Source organism: Taurulus bubalis (assembly GCF_910589615.1).
Source record: "Taurulus bubalis genome assembly, chromosome: 3".
NCBI lineage: Eukaryota > Metazoa > Chordata > Actinopteri > Perciformes > Cottidae > Taurulus > Taurulus bubalis.
In genome coordinates, this window is record NC_136591.1 from 12,449,277 (window position 1) to 12,471,023 (window position 21,747).

The following is a 21,747-nucleotide window of genomic DNA, read 5'->3' on the forward strand; positions in this document are numbered from 1 at the left end:
ATGAAGGGGAAAGGAGACGTGGCTGGAGACGAGGGACAGGGAGATGACATGTTGCTGTGTATGTCGTTTTCATTTGATATATCTTTGGTGCAATAGGTGGAAACAATCATGAATTGGCACTTTAGTGCTGAATTACTTGTATCACCAATAAAATGTAGCAATATGGATTTTTGTATACTGCATATGCTGCAGGATATTACTCTAAGGAAGTGCAAGGAATGAATGTCAATGAGAGGTTCTCAAGCAATCATTTGTGCTCTGTATATAAAAGTCTGTGCATTTCTTTTCCTTCGCATCTCCACATTTATGCATGTCTATAGCATAATCAACACCGGTCCAGCGCTCGTCCTCATCTCCCTCCTCGTCCGTCCTCGTGTAACCTCTCATTATCCCCCCCACCTCTCGCTCTCGGCCTCCATGCCCTGGCTACTTCCCTCCCACACTATAACGATCTGGCCATTACCGATGCTGCCGTTCCAGCCATGGTTTCACAGGGTGTCCGAGGTATAATTGGGACTGAATGAGTGTGTGTGTGTGTGTGTGTGTGTGTGTGTGTGTGTGTGTGTGTGTGTGTGTGTGTGTGTGTGTTGTGAGGCCTCATTGACACAGGCTGAGATCCAGGGGCTGGCTTGTCCTATAGAGATGTACTCTGAGTGAGTCTTGACATACAAACACACACACGCACACTCACACACATGCAGACCCTCAAGCGCATTACTACTACGGGTTTACATTGAAAACTGTGCTTCCTTTGTTTTCCCTTTCCCTTTGATGACCAGTGTAGTTTCTATGCAGATTTTCCTCTTGTCTTTTAAGTTTAGCTCCACTGCTACTCTGGGACTTTTGGTCTGTTTGGTTTGTTTTATATTATACATTATTTTTTTTTATATCTGTTTGCCATTCTTTCAGATTTTCTTAATTATCAAGCTGGTTTTGTGAACTTTGAGCTCATCATGGTTGAACATTGGAAAGACATTGCATTACATTTCTATGTAAAAACATATTTTTAACTGGTTTCACTGCTGATGTATCCTTCAAACAATTGTGTGGACTCTTCTGTCTGCTGCTCTCTCAAATAGCTTTTTAACTAAAGTTAGATAATGTGGTGACTCTGACAGAGTAGAAGAAAAGTATCTCAAACAAAGCATTTTACAAGTGAACAGATAAATACAACCTGCATTCTGCAGAGTTGCACGGTCGTACATACATAGCATGAGAAGATGTGAGACACCTTTTCTGCTCTGGTATCTGTGGAGCACATTATCTGTGCGGCGTGTGAAGTGCATACAACAATTTACCAATACATCGTGTATCAAGAACTCTGCTGTCGTACACTCAGACACCAGTGTTCCTACTAGCTAATGCTGTCAGCTCGGCCACCACCCAGCGCCCTCCCTTCATACATAGCAAAAGCTCCCTAATTGGAACGCCACACAGACAGCTACTATACAATTAAGGCGGAAACACGGCGGATGCAAATGGAGAAAAAGAGACAACACAACTTGGAAAGAAAAGCGGTTTTCACATTTTCACATGCAGTGTTATGGCCCGGCCCGTCTGTCAAATTTTAAAACTCATCGTGGCCCCTTAGCCAAAAAGTTTGCCCACCCCTGTTTTAGACACTACTAAACTGTTTGTAGTCTAGCATATCAGTGGGTTTGCTTTAATTGTGCTGACACAGCAGACAACTGTTTTGCATTATTTACTTTAATGATTTCAACCACCAGAGATAGGGGAGTTTGATTCGTAGGCAAACACATGGGAATTTGCACAATCAAGGAATTCCGACGTCATCAAATATCAAGATGTTCCTGGAAGTTTAAATAAAGACTTTTGCTGAATACGTTTTAAATTCAATTTAATTGCCTCGTGGGTTATGCTCACGATCAGGTGCTACTTTCTTGTGACACACAGACGTCGTTTAGGATGGAGATAAATGTCAAACCAAGACCACCATCTTTCCCTAATCTAAACTAAATGCTGTGAGTGCTCAAACATAACCAACAGATATCACTGTCAAACTTCCACATTGAGGATTGGCAACAATGCAATAATTTGTTATATTTAATGTTTAAGTAAATATGTGATAATTTGCATACATTTCCAGAACATAAATCAAAACACTGGATAAAGACAGGTTCAAAGTTTCGTATTGTTGACGAGTCAAGTGTTGGGAATTTGGGATATCTCCTTTTATCAGTCCATAAATCAGAGAGTCGGCTCTCAACGGCCATAAAAAAAAAAATCTCCATGTTTTTAAGAATGAAATGTTCTATAAAACAGTTCATGAATTATATATGAACAAACCCCTATGTGAAAACCTTTAGAATATAGATAGGAATGAAACTGAGTTTGGTGGATGTAAGTGCTGCTGAAGTGGAGAGTCTGATAAAAACTTATTTATAGAAAACAACCTTTAAAGATGTGTTATACAATTGTTCACATTTTGTATAACACTACGGGTTTAAAGGGTAGCATAATTAGCTTCGAGATATCCCCATTAAGAAGGATTTTATTTTGTATTAAAGGTCTTCTGCTTAAACATCCTATGAGGCGTTACATCACGCTAACTTTGGGTGAATTTAGGACAAATCTATGGAAGCAAATAGACAACGTAGTAAAATAAACACCTTAATGTGTATTAAAAATGGCTTCTTCCAGTAGTCTGAATTACCACCTATCACTACCACTGGCAGTGCAGCAGAGCCCTACTCCCTCCATCACTGGTGCAGGTAGAACTACACAGTGAGCGTTACACATGTGAATGCTCCCTTTCTTCTCTCATAATGCAGCATGTTTAAATGTACCTGTCAAAACCGTGCATCACCCAACCGTTAAGCTGGAGTGTAATTCTGTGGCTAATCTCACTAGCGCCTCCTGGGGAGGGGGGTGGAGTCTTCTCCGCAACGCAATTTGACAAACTTAATTTGTTTTAGTGAGCGCTTTAAAGTTCATTGACTTGGATGAAATAGACCCATAATAGCTCTCGGCGAGGTCAAAGCCAGCATCGGGGGTGTTCACTGGAGTTCCATCATCGAGAGGCCTTCACTGCTGCTTCCCTCGATCCCTTGTAGCCATTACACATGGCGACAAACACACCCAACTGCAAAAAAAACAGCGTTCTCCCAAACGCTAAGATAGCTGACAGGCATCGCAGCGCCAACTAGCTCTCTCTCTTTCCCCGTCTCTCTATCTCCTTCGCTCCGTCTCCCGGTTCCTTCCAATCCTTTTCATCTCCCTCCTTTCCCTCTTTCTCCTCCTCGCTTCCTTTGTCTCGTCAAAGGATTTCAAGCTCAATAAAACAATATCCGTCAGCGAGCGATGGAGTAGGTGTATTCGACACGATATTGACACAACCTTGACACGACGTGGGCCGGGCAATAAGGGAATGGGAGAGCTCCGGCAGCAAATAACCGCCAGGCCCAGAGAGACGGAGCGATAGGGAAAGACAAGAGGCACTGTAGTAATGTTAAAATAAAGTTGGTTTGACAGTGCAGTTGATCCTTTTACTGCGGAAGATTCGTTTCTGTTCTGGGGGTTGTTTTTTGTACTTTGCAGAGCCGAGCCCTGCTATTCTTCGTCACGCTAGCTAGCGTGTGTGGTTTTCCACTGTCCTGTTTTTCTTGTTGTATTTTCTCGGAGTCAGTTCTACTCTGCCTGCCCTCTCTTCCCCCCGTTGTTTCTCTCCATTCTCCTTTCATCATTTCTCTATTTGCCGCCCAATCTTGTCCCGGTGCCACCTCATTCCGCTCAAAATCCTCTTAAAAAGTAATTTGTGCTCGGCACATGAGGATGTAAAAAACGGTGAAATGAATAATAGAATGGACGCCGGCATCCACATTTTTCACTGCTGATTGCTCACGGCCTGCTTGTCTTTTTGTATTTCACAATGTTAGAAATGCGTATTGTACAGTGTGTCCATGGTAAAAAAATAAAATAAAAGCCTGCAGGAAATAGAGATTTAGCAGACTCTGGATGCTCCTAATTATATGAAAAAGATGAAGCCCGCCCAAGTATCCGTCCTGGCATGGCGCTGTCCTCCGAAAACGAGGGACCGCGAGCGAGTATTGTAGTAGGGGGAAGTGTTTGAGAGCAAGCGCGTCTGTCCGAGGGCATGAACAGAGAGGCCGATACGGAGGGATGCTGCATTGCCCACAGGCCGGCGTCTGTTAACAGAGTTACAACTACAGTGGATGCACCACATAATACAGAGAGACAGAGAGGGGAGCAGTGGGGAGACAGCTACAGGCAAAACGGGGAGGAAATTGAGAGAAATTCACTGTTGGAGACAAAAGCTTGTATCCGTCTCGCTACAGACCATTTCTTTATTATTCCTCCACGCCATCCACCGCCTTGCCATCCAGGAGGGAGAGATGTGCGTCTCGGTGATGAAGCCGACTTTCGTCTCGCTCGCCATCAACACAAAAAAAGCATCGAGACGCAACTTTCTCCGGCGCCGTCGTCGCTCTAAGACTAACTAACTTCGCGTCCCTTTTTGTCCACCTTCCTGCTCTTCGCTCCTCAGACTTCAACCACTTCATAAACAATCTCAGAGGCCACGAATGCTTCTATTCCTTTTTCCTCCTGCTCCTCCTCCTCTCGGGAATACCGTGTGAACAATCCGGGCCACTTTCAGCCGCCGTGCAACACATTCAATTAAAAGACAAAGCTGATTCAGTACACCGTGCTCACTCATCCAGACACTTTCTGCAGAGCCAGTGTTACAGGCGCTTAATCAACAGCCTGTTTGATACGAGCCATTGTTTTTGCTTTGAGCACACAGTGGTCAGCAGGGACAGTAACTTTTAGAGATGGAGCTTTAACAAGGCGCCGGTGCTCGGTCAGTATTAATTTCAGACCCCGTATGCTGTTTCAAGAGTTTTATAAAAATCCTTCATGAGATAAAATATTTTCAGTTTGAGTGCTGACATTGCTCTACTCCGCTGGAAACATGAAATCCTTGTTTTATCTTTAATAATTTAAATCAACACTGTTTGCATATACAGGGATATTTACTGGAAGAGCATGATACAAGCTTAGAGCATCTACGATGTTTATCCAGGAAATGTGTTACTGTTCAAATTAGTGTGTGAAATAAAACACATACATCATATATTATGTATCATATCGCATCCACCTCTGTGTGTTAAGACACAATCATTTCAATGGCTCTCTGATGCACTCATTCTCTTTTTGGACTATAACTTAATTTTGTAACACAGACTGCATTGTGCTGCATGGAACTAGTTTGAACTGAAGCACCGTGTTTCCAGCTGTGCTTCTGTATATTGTGTGAAGTAAACAACCTTTATCTGCAGCAGTAAAGTTTAATGCTCAATGGCAGAATGTGTGCAGCTGCAATTTGTTGAAAAATGATGTTCTTCCTTTTTAGATAACAATTTAAGAATCTTATGAAAAATTAAACATTTGGTTTTGTTTGCTTTCACACTGATAATAATTGAAAGTATAGGCCTGGTGTGATGTTAAACATAACTTTTAAAGCCGAACCAATTAATACTTTAAACATATTACTGGAAACCCCCTTTTTTCTGCTGTCCCCTAGTGATTGGCCTATCCCTTTAACGAACTAAACGATTGGATGCTATTCAACAATAGTGACCTGACGCTGATGATCTGTTTTGTGAAATATACATTTATATGAAACTTAGTGAGAGCCATTTGGGTCTAGCGGTATCCTGATGAAAAAAAAGAAAAAGATTATCTTTTACCTGAGTGCATCCTCTAAGAAATCCCCATAATTCCCCTTTAAAGGCTGGGTAATAAATAAGGAAAGGTTTCTGCTCCAAGTTCAATTCATGCTATTACAAAACAAACTTTACGAGAAACCTGGAAATCTATGAGAGATACTTATTTTTCTGTCTAAAGGAAGTGTGAGGAACTGCAATAATACAGCCGGCCTACATACAATGCCAGTATCTTATAGCCTTGACAGTCTACTTTCATCTATTTGTATTTTACATCTCGGAACTAGAGGAAGCTCCATTCGTTCAATAAATGTGCCACCTACTAATTCAGTAGAAAAGTAAAAAATCTGCAGTTGACTTTATCATCAGGCAGCATTGGCAAAGAGATTTGTTGAAGGTAAATGGAAACCTTTCACTGCTTTGTTTGAATAATGATACCCAACATTGTGCTATAATTAAATGCCATGCTGGATGGTTCATATTCTTATCATCAGTCATTAAGAATATTGACTGCATTATTCTCCTTTAATCCATCAACATATACAATTGTTGCCTTGAGAGGAGGATACACATTCAAATCAGGATCATGGAAGAAATGCTTTATGTTTTCTTCCTGAGTCTATTTCATTATTTCCCTCATTTATCTCTTTTTCACTTTACTGGCCAGGGAACCTTTCATCAGCGCATATACAGGACCGAGAGGTTTTACTTTGGTCGGAACTGGTTGGTGGCTAATCTCAATGGATTTTATTTGAATTTTTTAGCATTTTAGGCACCTGCAGATTGCAGATCAGCAGAATGTAATGAAGTAATGCATTATGTCTGCCTCTTAAATATCCTAATATAACCTCCCTTAGCTCTCTTCAATCTCGTCCTCTTTATGGAGTAAAAATAATGAAGCAGTAGATAGTTGAAGAGATGAAAGAACACATGTTGTGTATTGTGAGGCCCTGTTTATATTATTCTGTCTGTGTGTGTGTGTGTGTGTGTGTGTGTGTGTGTGTGTGTGTGTGTGTGTGTGTGTGTGTGTGTGTGTGTGTATGTGTGAGCGAGTCGGAGAGGGGTGACATTGTTCCTGGCAGAAATATGTTCCAGGTCTGCGGCTCAGGTGGCTCTGGTTTGTCTCTGATCAGAGCTGACACTCAGGAAGGCATAGTAACACACTCTCTGTCTCTTTCTTGATTTAACTCAATCTCACTCTGGTTTGTAATCCTCTCCTCTCCTCCAGACACACACACACACACACCTACACACAGAGCTGTGCTGTAAGCCCTATCCATCATTTTGAACATCAACACGGAGCAGCACTGTGGCCCAATAGCCTTTGCTCTCTCACATCTGACGCAGAGCGGAGAGCGAGCCCCGCTGCTGCTGAATGAAGTCTGAATGAATCTCACCGGGGCCGAAGATGCTGCTCTCGAGTTGAGAGCACATACTTTTTATTTTATTTTATTTCAATGGAATAGCTCACAAGTATTTTTTCACACTTAAAAGCATACCATAAGGCTGTTGATGAAAGAAACAAGGATAAAATGGATGAACTGATATCACTGGCCGCCGCCAATAAGAGCTGGCTACGTATTAAGGGATCAATCATTGGAAATGTTCCAGCAATGTAAAGATGTTATTTGTTGGTCGGAAAAATAACCGACTGAGGATTGGGCCACGCTTATGTCGGAGTCTAACCGTTTCTGCACTCTCAATGCGGTTTCTTAGGCTGGAATTTTATTTGTGCAACAACTCAAGCCACTGCAGGCGTTTGACAGTTAGCGGTGCTTTGCCTTCGGGCCGGAAGGTCGCATAGGTCAGGCTTATGAGTGGCTTGGGATCATGCGTCACTGCCTTGAGCGGGCAGGAAGTCGCCATAAAAAGGTCACACTGCAAACAGCTCCCCATTATGCCGTTTCACTGTGTGTTTGGCACAATACAGACATTGTACCAAAGCCCTTTAGCTCTGTTTCTAGCACCGGTTTCTGCATCCAAATGAGTCCAAATTGTTTTTAATAAACATGTGCTCTTCATCTATTTGAGGTTAAGAGGTACAAGTCGTGGTCGCTGAGGTTAACTGGTATTGTACTTGCGATCTGGGTTGACCATAAGAGACTTGTACAGCGATTACCAGCATGGCCGCAGATATCAATGAGGTCAGTTCAGATCCTCTGTCTATAGTTTCTTGAAATTTCTATATTTTTTCTATCTAATTTTTTTTTTTTTAGCAAACTGAGGAGCAGTTTCATTTCCTTCTGCATCTACACAAGGCCAATTCTAATATTATTTATTTGACTAAATGTATTTAATGATCCCCTCCAGACATGTTTTGAGACACATAAAAATACTCATATGAATAATGTAATGTATGAATATGTATGAAGAATAATTTATGTCCGATATAGATTTTCCATAAACAAGTTTGACTCTCAAAACCAAATCTAGTTTTTCTCCCCCGCTGAAAAACCCAGAATCTATAAATATGCTAATATATTTCTTTCAAAAGTTTCACTACTGGACACAAGATGTGAGATGACTTCTCTGAAAAGTGTGTGTGTGTGTGTGTGTGTGTGTGTGTGTGTGTGTGTGTGTGCGCGCGCCCGCACGCCGGGGGCCTCAACTTTGCACATCACTCTGGTGTATAGTAAGTGAGTTGATCGTGATTGGCTTCCGGACTTGTTGTGATGTCACAAAATGCTGCTCGTGTGTCCGTGTGTTAATCTCAGAGAAACGCTCCCCTGCAGCAGCAGATGAATGTGAAAACAGCCTTCTGGTGTCTCTGCACATCAATCATTAAGCACAGTGGAGCTCAAACAGGCAAGAGAAGTACGGATAAGCCAAGCATATTTTATGAGTGGAGGGGAACTGTACATTGGACTCTTTTTAGGCAAAATATTGTCAAATATATTGAATGACATGGAGGGGTTAAGTATTTATCCACGGAATTCTATCCTGGTGAGTGGGGAAGGTTTAGACCATAACGTATGGAGTTGTATTAATTATTGAAACTGGTAGTTTAGCAATTTGCAGCGCTGATTAATGGTTAATACACAGAACACTACTGCAAAGTTACAGCAATAAACATTTGATTTGGACAATATTCCCTTGAAACAAAAAGGGGGATGTTTGAAACATAAGGTAGCATGCACTTTAGCATTACAACGTGGGAATTACAAATTTTGAAATGATTAAGCTGATAAAAACATGGTTTATTATCCCATTAATGTCACCACATTACCATTTTTGTATGACCAACTATTTCACAGATATAATCATTTCTGTGGTTGCAGGTTCCCAGATTGTTTTGACTCGTTGCTATCTTATATAACTATTTATGTAAGATGTACATAATGAATTATGGTAACATCAGTTTCAGTCTAATATTACCCAGATACACACATTGTTAATACCAAGTTATTACCTGGTTATTGCATTGTATTACTTAAAATATCACATCTTTATTATCAAACTATTACCCCACTATTACCACGTTGTTACAAAGTTGTAATGAAAAGTTATACCCAAATTATATATATATGTATATATATATAATTGAAGAAAATGAGAAGAAAATGTTATAATCCTAACAATTTAACGTAATTCCCAGTACCTGTCCAGTGAAAAGGAGATTATCTCCCTTTTTATTGACAATGCATGTGTTTATATTTTGTTGTACAAGCTATCTGTTTGTCAGCAAGACACATATTATATATATATATATATATATATATATATATATATATATATATATATATATATATATATATATATATATTATAAACACATTTTATTATTGTAAATTTCCTTATTCCGGTACTAATAAATGATTATCTTATTTTATTAAGTATCTGCGAATGACTCATTTTGGTCTCTACTCAGTGACTGACTCCAGTTTTCCACTTTGACCTCAGATGACTCCCGGTTTGGGATTTTGTTGCCGAGTTAGTGAATTGAGATCTCCGGTTCCCGATGTTAATTGCACATCGTGATGAGGGATGGAGTGAACATTTAGAGGAAGGTTGAGAGCCTCTTGACTGGCCTCGGCTGTTTTTCTAAATGCTTGCTGACTGCGGCAGCTGGAAAAGAAGTTGCGTCTGTGCCGCCGCGTTTGATCACCAAGAAAATCCTTGTGTCAAACTTCCTCCGACTCCCAACTTCAAAAAAGACCCCAAATCAAAGAGCATCACGGAGCAAGAAGAAGAAAAAAGAAGAAAAAAAGGAGAAAGACTCAACCGCACAACCCCCTCGAAATAGCATGAAGAGAAATATGTATAAAAATATCATCAGTTATCTTTTTCTCCAAGAAACAAGTCCGAAAGAACAAGGAAGGACGGGGAGAGGGGAGGAGGGTGAGAGTGCAGATAAAATCACCTCCACGGTGTAATCTCCCAAAGTCGGACCCAAACGTCCTTGGACGTCTCCAATTTTTTATTTTTTTTCTTCCTTGCTTGATTTGATCTTGACTTGGAATGAGACTAGCTTAATATTTGTGTAGGTCCTTACTCAATAGCAATTTCATCCTTGAGCCTGGGCTTGAGGCGCGATAATAATGCACCTCATTGTGTAAGCTCGTCTCAATCGGTGCTTTGTTGCGCTGGGACAATGCTGTTAGTTGGCCAATGCGTTTCAAGGGCACGGTGGAGATGATGATGTCCGGGGCTCTCTTTAGTTTGAGAGCCAGATGACGACCTAGAAAACACAAACTACTGCCTGCAGGATGATTGAATAATGAAGGGTCTCTGGGTTCCATTGGCATTATATAGGGCTATTATTATTGTTGTTATTATTATTATTATTATTATTATAAGGCTAGGATTTGCATAGGAAAAAGTCAGCAACGGTCAGCACATACACTTACACCAACACATCGGTATGCATCTCATATCCAAAGTCCCACCCAAGAGATGTTTGACTTGTGTGTGTGCGTTCCACTCTATGTGTACACAGCCCCCAAAAAGACTTCAAAACAAGAAAAAAGGAAAAACATGCAACAAAAATACCTTCGTCTCGAGGCTTGTTCATTGAAGATTCATCAGTTTTTTTTGTGAGCGGACCTAGGGTTAAGAAAAAAAGGGGGGAAAAAGAGAAAAGACAAAATTCAAAAAAGATTACTGGCAAAAAACGAAAAAAAAAAGAAATATCAAAAAAAGAAAAGAAGAAAGAGCAAAAAGGACAAATCAGCAGGAGTTCATGGTTGCTTATTGTTTTGTGTTTTTTTGTCTTTAAAAAGACTACAAAAGCAAAAACAAAAGGCATCACAGACACAGATTTATCACAAGAAAAGACACAAGATCAAAGAAAGCTGGTTTTGGGATTTTCTTCTCTCCCCCTGCAGAAGAAAAACGGTCTTTTTCTCTTCCCCTTAAACCTTGTTTGTTCCCTGAGCCTAATTTTTTCTCGGGAGCTGGGTGGGGGGAGTTGGTGAAAAGGGGTGGGGGTAAAGGTAATGAGGAAAAATAAGGCCTCTGTGGTTTGAAGAACAGTACCCAGCCTTTCCCTCCCACCATGTGACCAGAAAAACGACAGATTTTCTTTTTCTTTTTAAAAGAAAAAGAAAAAAAAGAACAGGCAAAGAAGAGGACACCTATAGGAAGAACAGCAGGGTTCATTCGGGTCCTGATGCCTCAAACCCCAAAATCTCAATGGCAACCTTTCGGCTGTAAAAGCACACACAGAGGAAATGCAAAGGGAAGTCGCACAAAGTCAGACCGGTTCAGACTGACACAGTGAACACAGAGACACACACAGTGACCCTGTAACGGCAAACGGCATGTTAAACAGATTAAACAGGGCACAGGTGCTTCTGTGTTTCCGAGTGTGTGTGTGTGTGTGTGTGTTTTGGCATTATTTAGTGCTAAATAATGACATAGCACAACAGCAGCGTATCAATTTGAAATGACGAGTTAGTGCGGCGCTAATTGCGCAGACAAGTTTCAGGTAAAAGGTGAACGTCATGTGATCCCTTTCTGCCCACTGGCTGTTTTTTTTGTAAATTAAAAGAGAAAGAAGAGACGACAGAGAGAGAGAGAGAGAGAGAGAGAGAGAGAGAGAGAGAGAGAGAGAGAGAGAGGAGGAGAGAGGGAAAATAACCTCCTCCTGTCTTTCTTCCATCATCATGTATTTATATGTTTCTGTGTCATCAACCCTCCGACTGCTTCTTCTCATACAGTCATTAGCAGGAAGTGAGGTGTTTAGGGGCGGACAAATACAAAATGGGCTTTGATCTCGGTCTTGTTTTATCGTCCCTGCGGTTGTCATTGTTTTCCATGTACAGTACGCTTCATTCGTGTCCGGATGTCACAGAAGAGACACAAACAAAGACCATTTATGTGCACCGTTCACCTCATCTTTCACAAGAAGAATGTTGCAAGAACATACTCTTCACCTTAGCTTTCAGAGAGAAAGTACTTTTCACCTTTCATCGCTCGCGCTTTCATCTTGTGAATCAACTTTGGGAACTTTGAGGTTTGGCAAGAAAACTGGATTTTATTCAGATGAATCTGTGAAAGAAAAGTCACTCCTATCACACTAAGTGGCTTCCTGGAAGAGTCTGCTGCTCATCGGGGTGTTGAGGAGAAAATGGTTAAAAGCATAGGATGACAAGACTGAATATGTGCCGGTCCTCCATAGAATGAGACACGTGGACGTCCAGCAGGCAGGAGGCAGCGCTTCACACACGGACATGTTTTAAATAAAAAGTACACATAACAAAATGTTACATCAATTCCCAAAATAAACAAAATCCAACTGGGATGTAATTTAAGGCATGAAGAACACAACCCAGGTGTGGATGGGGCTGGGCGATAATTCAATAGGATCATTAATCGGAATCTCGGTGAGATGAAATCATATATCCAGACATCGTGATACACAATTTACGTCGTCTAAATTGACAACAACAAAGGGACTTAAACGGAAATCTGATTATTTTTGCATTAAAGTTCTTAATTAAATGTGAAAATAATCAGATTTTACAAAATTCATACAAGAGTCTCCAAAACCATGTGGTCATTTCACAGAGACTCTTCATCTATTGAATTACCACACAAAAAACACGCATTATATCGTGATAGAAGATTTTTTGCCAACACCATCAACCCAAGCTTGAGTTGAGATTTGGTGTTTTCCAGTAGAGCCTCTTCTTGAGTCCATTGGTGTTGCAAGATGTTTTCTTTTCCTGTGTTGTCCTTTGGTATTTGGGCAACTAGCCGACCCGTCCTCTCCAATGTATGAATGGTTATTCCAAATGTGTCAAGTAGAAATTTCAATTATTATATTTGTTTACACTGGCAAGGTTTTCCAATCCATGAAGTGTTATATTCTTGGTTGGGGTAAAATGGGAGTACAGAACATAACACTGCCAGAGACTAGGGTTCGCCATCCCAGGTGTGGTTGGGCTAACATGGGAACCTATTTTCACCATCTTCGTTGAGCGTGATAAACACAAAGTACAGTGGAGGCTGATGGGAATGCCATTCGTTCCATCACCACACGGATGCATCGTCCGGGAAGCGTGAATGTTCGGGTGGACGTTGCACGTGATACATTTGACCTGCTGGATGATGCCTGGTCAGGGCATCATCAACGTCATCAGGGCTCATCCTCTGGAGACCGTGAATGTTCAAAATATCGTGGCAATCCGGACAAAGGTTAATGAGACGTTTCAGGTTTAACACTGCCATCCATGGATCCCCTCAAAAAAGCTCTGCGTCACATTTGACTTGTGATGGCTGATGGGTTTAGGAATGACTCTGAAAGGTAATATTTATGACATTGAGTATAAGATACAATATATTTATTTCCAACCTATAAACTGAAGATTACAATATTTTCTGGGATTAAAAAAACCTGAAAGCAGACGTCAATAATAGTTGTGGCTTCAGAGCGTAAAGCGAAGGTTTACGGTATTTTTCAGTCGCATTTCACCACCTGAAGTTGGTTATTGTCCTTGGAAACAGCTGTTTTCTGAACTCAGGGTCCTCTTACTTGCTCTTCCTGGAACGTTTTCCCTCAGCGACGAAGAACCGAGCGAACTCGTTCCACTGAGGAAGGTGGGATGGAGCTGAAAGCCGTGAAGGAGCGAGTAAGTGGACCTTGAGTTTGGATTTTTCTCTCAAACAGATACATAGAAATAGGGACTAATACTGTCTTTCCCTTTTTAAGATAATGCGGAAAGACAGTTTCTAGGCGAAATTATGACATATGATTTATGCAACACTTGCGGCACAACATCAGAACTCTTCACTGAAAAAGTTTGTCAAGTGATGAAGAGGTTTAAACAGTCAGTTGCCCATCGAAGAAAAACGAGACATCACAAACATTTTTTGGGGGGGAGGGGAATATGACAAAATTGGGGACAGCAGAAAATCAAGCAATCATTACGGGCCCGACAACATGCTGAGGAAGAGAGTGAAGACGAGCTTGATTGACATCTTTTCGCAATGAGTGGGCGAGGAGCCGAGCAGTGTGAAGGAGAGAAAGAAAAAAAGAAGAAATAGCTGCTTTTTCTGGAACATTTTGCAATCAAAGGTGCTGAGGAAGCACATACACACTCACACACACTTGTCTTTTGATGACAAAAATAACAGCGAATACAATAATGAAGAATAGACAGCAGTAGTAGTACATTTCAGCACATGTCTAAAAATAGAAGAGGACACCAAGCACAACCGTTTTTTGGAACAAAAAAAGACTAATTAGAGTGAAGCGGTTGTTTGAAGCGTGTTCATTTCCCCGTATGTCGTAACCAATCCCCTGTGCTACATGCACAAGAGAAGCAAGAGTATTATACACCTAAAAGTTGTTCTCTCTCTCCCTCCCCCCTCTCTCTCTCCCTCCCTCCCTTCTTGCTGCCTGTGTTGCCGGCCGACTTGCGGCTCACTTTTAAGCCGGTTACGTAAGGCTTCACTTTGGCTCCACTTCTCCCGAAGGCCCCGCGTGCATCGTCACGCCCTCACGCGTCCGTACTACCGTGCACATGCAAAACAGACATCCAGCACAGGGCCCGGAATGCAAGAGGTGTGTGTGTGTGTGTGTGTGTGTGTGTGTGTGTGTGTGTGTGTGTGTGTGTGTGTGTGTGTGTGTGTGTGTGTAAAAGCGATAAGACGACACAAAGGATAATCGATGCTCAACGTGGTTTGCGTGAACGCGCCTATTGAACTGTGTCGGTTTAGCTGTGTCCGGCATCGAGGGGGAAAGGCAGGCGACGTTTGTTCCTTTTGCCGCCGTGCACTCAAGTGTACGCACGGTGGCAACGCTCAATCACAACAACTAGTTGCTCACTCTGTGATTATTCTCTTATGGATGACAATATGAAGTAAATGCAACATGAAGTGCCTTCATACGGTGGCTTGAATTTCCCTCTGCGGGATAATAAAAGCAGAATCTGATCACTATGTGTGGTGATTTAGTTCATTTTTTGGCAAAATTGGCCTGTTTTCAAAGATAATTTAGTAAAGAGTCCTATGCTCTAGTAAATGTTTTTGATAGTCCTTAAGTGCTTTTATGCCGTACATTTTTTTGGTAACTATTTGTTTAACTTAAATATTAGGGTAGTGGCCTTAAATGTTGTCCTCTTGGCTCAGAAGAAAGTTAAATATTTAGTGCTTGAGTTATTTAAATTTAGGATTTGCCCAAAAATAAACACATCTCTATTACCGGCTGAGAGTATTTATGCACATTATAAAATAAAGGAATTAAAATGTAGCCGCTGTCTACCTGGTGGTTTATTGGGTCAGTGCCAAGTGGCTTTTGTTTGATGTGTAGATGAAATGCAATACCATTCCTGTATGGTTTAATAGATTAAAGGAGTTCTTTCCAGATGTAGACTAATTAGACCTATAATTACGGCGTCATGTTAGATAGTGGGGTTATGTTTGCAGGTGTCTGGGTCCCACAAGGGACTTACATTGCTCAAATTGTTGCTGTTGCACGTATTTATTTTACATAATGTCCTTGAATTGAAAAAATAATGGGTTACATTTTTTTTCCCGGAGACATTGACATTTTTATAGGATGGTATGTCGCCACTTCTTTATCCGTTGGCATGTTCGTCTACAACTGGAGGAACCCATTTACCATAATTTGCATGAGTGATGAGAGTCTGCTGGTGGGATGGTGGGTGGATATACAATAGTGCATAAATAACTATTCTTATAGGTTTGAATCCTCTTTCACGCTTTTAGGTTGCAGAAAATGCTCTTCACAAATAGATGCTGTTTTGTGTGAAGGGTTTGCAGAATAGTCATGAGTCACATAAAAACAACTACAATTCAAAAAGTGTAGTATTTGGTGGGAAAATGTTTTCAAACATTATTATCCCGTCATGTAACACTCAACTTTGAATCATTTAATTATTCATATTTTGGGCCCAAAACTATTTAAATTGTAGTCACACATTTGTAGTCTCTGTCAAACAGCAGTGTACATACATTATATATATATATATATATATATATATATATATATATATATATATATATATATATATATATATAAGAGCGAGAGAGTGTTTGCTACGCTGCAACTGAATTTCACATTTTTGAATTTAATACAATATTTGAGATTGATCTGAAACCTTATCATCCAGCCCTATTCAGTATAGATAATAGACTCAGCATTGTCCAATATACAGTATGTATACTTGTTTTTGTTTTACGTCTACATCACCATTTTAATACCTGTCATTTGGGAGCATTGTGAGGATTGAGGCAGACAGTAGCCCGCACAAAGAAAGAGGCTTATCACTTTGTCTATGGATATGAGCGAGTGTGTGTTTGTGTGTGCCGGCACAAGAGTAAGTAGGTGTTGAGTAGCTCATTTAGGCAATGTGTGCCAGTCCGACATGATGTACGAGGAAATGGAACCGAGTCTGACAGCTTGTGAGTGAGCGTCGGCCCTGAATGATGGGCGCTTGTATATGGGACTGTGAGTGTGTGTGAGCGAACAAGAGAGAGAGACGAGATGGGGACATTGTCCTACAGCGAAAATATGGCAGCCGAAACGCGGCGAATAACTCAGTGCCATTTTCTGCACGAGTGCATGTGTGTGTGTGCACACGTGTGTGTGTGTGTGTGTGTGTGTGTGCGTGTCACAGGTAAACTGTAAAAAGAGGGCGCTTCTGTCCCGACTGGGTGACGTGACAACCTCACCCTTCAGAAAACACTCTAAATTGGATTAATACAGTCGTCATTAGTGTCCCGTCACAATCTGGTGCCCTTGTATCATCAACTCTCAATTCAGTTCCCTCAATTAAATCACGCGATTTGCCTGGCTGTTTATCAGGCAGCGTTAGAGAATATAAAGTGGGAAAACCTCGCGAGCACGTGGCACTAAAAGAAATATGGAGCTGTATAATGCATCAATTTGAAGCTCGAGAAGCTACGTGTATAGCCCTCCGTTCTTTTCGATCTGCTGATAGGACATCCTCTGTTCTGCTACAGAGTCACGCAACTTCGTACAAGGACTTCCTACCGCTTGTCCGTCTCGATCAATACGCAGTAACCTCGCCCCGTGGCAGCATTAGGTGAATATGGTGAATAATAGGCCTCTGAGGGGGCTTCAATGTTACGGGACGAAGACAAATCATACAGTCATGATGGCATCCTGGCTTGTTCCAGCAGTGTGCAAGAGGGTAACGAAGGCGTGAAGGGGAGGGAGCAGCTGATGGACTCACAAGTTTAGACTTCCTGTTCTGCCTCGTGTGGCCAGACTGCAGTTTGGGCTCTCGTTTTGCCATTTTTGTAAGTTTAAAAAGGAAAAGAAAAGAATTGCATGGAAAAGTCGGTCACATCTATATTTTCCACACCAACTTTATTATGCTGCACTAATTTAAAACATTGTTTCCCTCCTTGTTTTGGGGGCTATGAGAATTAGATGTGTCGCGGCTGAGCGGGCTTCGGAGCGCTTTAATCTCATTCCACATTCTTCTCTTGAGAGTGCGCACTTAAATAAGGAGACATTTAATATGCGTGGAAGGTACTGCAAATGTTTTGGAGGTATTAATACACCACAAGGGTTCCTTTTGAGGCGCAAACTATCTGGGATTAAATAACAGCTAAAGGCTGTAATTTGAATGTGTTTCTGGAGAGGCGAGACTGAAACAGAAAAGGGAACATTTCTGTAGATTCTGTCGCTAATTTCGAGCAACAAAAAGCATATATTTATTGATAACTGCCCAAAGATGAATATTCAAAAAGTATATTTTCCCTTCGATGTCTGTTTGACAGTTTTCTTCCTTCAAACGTAAATGTAAATACATATTTATTAGAGAGATGTAGCCTCATCCAGGGGACATTATAGATCTAAAAGCACTGGCATGTACTTACAGCAAAGGAACCCGAGCAGTGCGAGTATAAATTTCATAATCATATAGTATGACATGATCTCAAGTCTTTCATTGCCGATTGACATCCATCATTTTATCATTTGATGATTTGACTATTGTCACATGAATTCTTGAGTTATGACCAACAAAAAAGGTGTTTTCTGAGGTCACGGTGACCTTTGACCACCAAATTCAGCTCAGTCCGTTCAGGGGAAGTTTGTGCCAAATCTGAAAAAAATTCCCTCGAGGCGTTCCCGAAATGAACACGTGGACAGACATAGCGGAGGTATTGTGTTTAAGAAGTCAAATACTTTACGTACATGGGTATATTTCATTAAAAGTTAAAGAGTGTTCCTGTAAAGCTACATTTCCCGCCCACTGTTTCTCACTACAATGTATGAATCCTTGAAATCTAACAAATACTTTAAGTGCATTTCCTTCCCTCGGCCCTCGGTAAGTCATAAGATACAGTATCATTCTATTACGGTCATGTTATATTTGACTTTTCTTTTCTTTTTCTTTGCCTCTGATCAGAAGGACTCTTTAGTAACAGCAGCCGACTGTGCGCTGTAGTTGATCCATGTACATACTGAATGTGCTGACTTTTTCCAGATGCAACATACAGAGTTTGACAGCCGGCTCTCTCTGACTGGCACGGCGTCATATCGAGTAATATAAACGGTGTTTTTCATTGAAACACTGTCTTCAGCGGATGTGCGACTCATTCAGATGCTCACAGCCTGTGTGTCGGACTAAATCTCAATCGCTTGGTACACGTGTTACTGCCACAATGATTCCGCCGGGAGTCTCTCGACCTCTTTCTCTCCTGCTCTTTCTGTCTGACAATTTATCTTTTTACTTCTTCTCTCGTTTCCTTTTTCCCCACTTCTGTCACTCCCTCCACCCGACCCACCCCACACTGCCTTTTTTCATCTGCCATTTTTCCCTCTCTCAATTTTCATTCTCCTGGTGCCCTCATTCTCTCAGACTGAGAGCCTGAGAAGTATCATTCAAACTTGGCTGATGGGCGAGAATTAAATAGAAAGAAATGGAAAAGGAGAAGGATGGAGGGGACAAGGACACGTAGGTTATGCTGACGTACCCTTTTTTTTAAGTAATGTGATTGGACAAGGCTGAGAGAGCGAGAGAGAGAAAAGCTGTTTGTGCTATGGAAAGGAATCTGTCATTTGTACAGGTATCAAGGTTCGGGGGGAAGGAGAAAAATGAAGGGAGAAAAGTTCATGTGTGGGAGGGGAGAGAAGAAAAGTCTGTATTTCTAACGGTAGAGGAATAGGAAGGAAAACAAGGCGGGAGAAAGAGTTGCAAGCTACAGTTGGTCTTTTTGTCATATGTTCCTCAATCAGGTTCCTCTTCCTCCTTTTAGCGCTCCTCATGGCATTTACAAAAACACCCGATCAGACCCGCCGAGCCTCTAATGCAGCTGTTATGTCGCTGCTCGTGAACTACGTAGGGAGCGCCGATCATTTTTAATCAAGAGCCGGTCGCTGCTAATGAGAAAGCTTGTTTTTATTTTATTTTTAGCTCTCCTGCAATCATCAAACTTCACTTCCAGGTCACAAAACCTTTTACAGCTAAACCGCACACGAAAGGCATGTTTCCCAAAAATGTTTGAGGCGCGGAAATTGGCAACACAGTGAAAAGACAGTTCGATCGGAGTTCACAAACTCAGGCAGCAGCTGCGTCAGTCAGCCATCAAGGACTCCTCGACTATGATTTTTTTTTTTTTTTTTTCGGCCGGAGCAGAAGAGAAGGGATCTGTCTCATGTGCTACTGTTACAATAATGGCAATCAAACCAAATATGATAAAAAATAAATAAAAGGTTACTCTGATATAAGTTAGCAACAGCTGCTTTAAAAGTGGGCAAAACCACTGGAGGAGAACGTTAGGAAGCAGGAGAAGGAGATGGGAAATAAAAGGTGAAAGGTGTTGCATTGCAGGGGAGCAAAAATAAAGAGAGGTTTACAGGCAACAACAAAAATGAAAAAAGATAAAATATAAAAAGATAAAGAGATGACAGCTCAAAAGAGATGAAGAGGTAAACATCGATGTAGAGAGTGGCGGCGAGGCAGACGTTGTGACATTTACGGAGCGGTGGTGATCGAGTAGGCATGAAGGTTAAAGCCATTTGCTCCCCATGTAGACACACACACACACACACACACACACACACACGTAGGCTTATCTGCTCATGCGTTCATGCATGCGCTATGTGTACAAATGTGTGCTTTAGAGTTTAGATTCCAGTTAGAATCCGGATTGTTCTGCACTTACCACAGAATTACTGCGAGACAATGCAGTCGTTTTAAAATGAACATAGGATTACCGACCACCTCTCAGACTCCATCCAGCCTGGCTCCTTTCAATCAGCACAGGAGATTGTGAGCTCCATTAACTTTTCATAAGGTGGCCAAATAAAGAAAAGAAAAATCCAATCGTTACACTACTGCATATGTCATGTTGAGTCCCCAGTGTTATCGCCGCTCAACTTTTAATGAAAAACACCCCCCCTTTTTCAGCACATCGATTTATACACTAGGTCAGTGTTGTGCATGTGTGTGACTGGTCTCCAAGGGCGGTAACCCTTGACGACGTCAGGTAAATGCACGTCTGCTCTATCTTCCACTGGACACTATGAGAGTGTATTATATTTGTATTTTTCTAACCGTTTGAGTCCTGAGAGTCCAACAACAAGCGACTAAGGGCTGTACTGAATAGCTGGAAGCCTCGAAGCCTCTTTCATAATGTAGACATTCAAATGCAAAATCAACATTTGAAAGCAGAATTTAGCATTTTAATTTTAAATTTGTTCGTCCGTTCATTCTGAGTATTTTTGCACAGATGCAGATAAAGATTGTTTCTGACTTGTGTGATCCAGAGGGTCTTATGGTTAAAAGTCTAAATTTAATTTAATTATTTGCAACATGCATATTCGTAAATGCAAGCCCCTCAATTTACGGAGCCAGTCCATTCCACATCTGGATCACGTGGTTCCCTCTGCTCCGGAGAGGGTGATAGATTAGTCCATCTCCCATGATACCCTGGGTCTGTCAGAACAGCGCCCGTTGTTTGTCTCCTCGTGTAAAAGATAACTGGAAAGCCTTCCCGTTAACCATTTTGACATTTGCAGTTTTGTCTGTGGAGCTGTGCGCGTTCTTTATTGGGCTAACCTTTGAGGAGCGAAGAGTCTTTATGTTGTCTTGACATATGGGGAAGCAGGCGGAGGTAACGGGGAAACAGGAAAACAGGAAAAAGATGGCGGGAAGGTTATGCTATCAAAATGCCGACAGCTCAGCTGCTCTGTTGCCATTTCGTGTAGTATTTCATCTCTGAGGTAATCTCTGCGGTATGTTGGTTCCTCTCGCCTTTGTCCAGGAAAAGCACAAAGGAGCCAATCTGCGTTTGCGTGTTTGAAGAGTCGTTCAACCCTCCAGGCTGTTTCTGCCCTAAACAAAGGCCTGTTGATGATCTGTGCAATACCCTTCCAGTGTGATCTGAGATCACTTCCCTGTTTATCTGTCCATGTGGGCTTTGAACTCCTCATGCCGCTTAAACACCAAAGCAGCTTCCATTACATGCAACACAGAGGTCTTCTCTGCTCGACCCCTTTATCCTCCCCCTGCTCCTCCTCCTCCTCCTCCTCCTCCTCCTCCTCCCCCCCTTCCTCCCCTCCTCCTCCTCCCTCCTCCTTCTCCTCTTCGTCTTTTCTC

General features: G+C 41.6%; 1 protein-coding gene across 3 annotated transcripts in view; it reads right to left on the minus strand.

Moving 5' to 3' along the window:
- Positions 1-21,747, minus strand: part of nlgn2a (neuroligin 2a) — a gene marked incomplete at both ends in the record, with an annotated part of 100,354 nt that overhangs the window by 64,855 nt on the left and 13,752 nt on the right. Inside the window, one exon of one of the 3 annotated variants that reach the window (XM_079214688.1) lies at positions 10,694-10,747. The exons of the other annotated variants lie outside the window; for them this stretch is intronic. Coding sequence (XP_079070814.1) covers positions 10,694-10,747 — 54 coding nt within the window. The remainder of the gene's footprint in view (positions 1-10,693; positions 10,748-21,747) is intronic. 3 annotated transcript variants of the gene reach the window in all.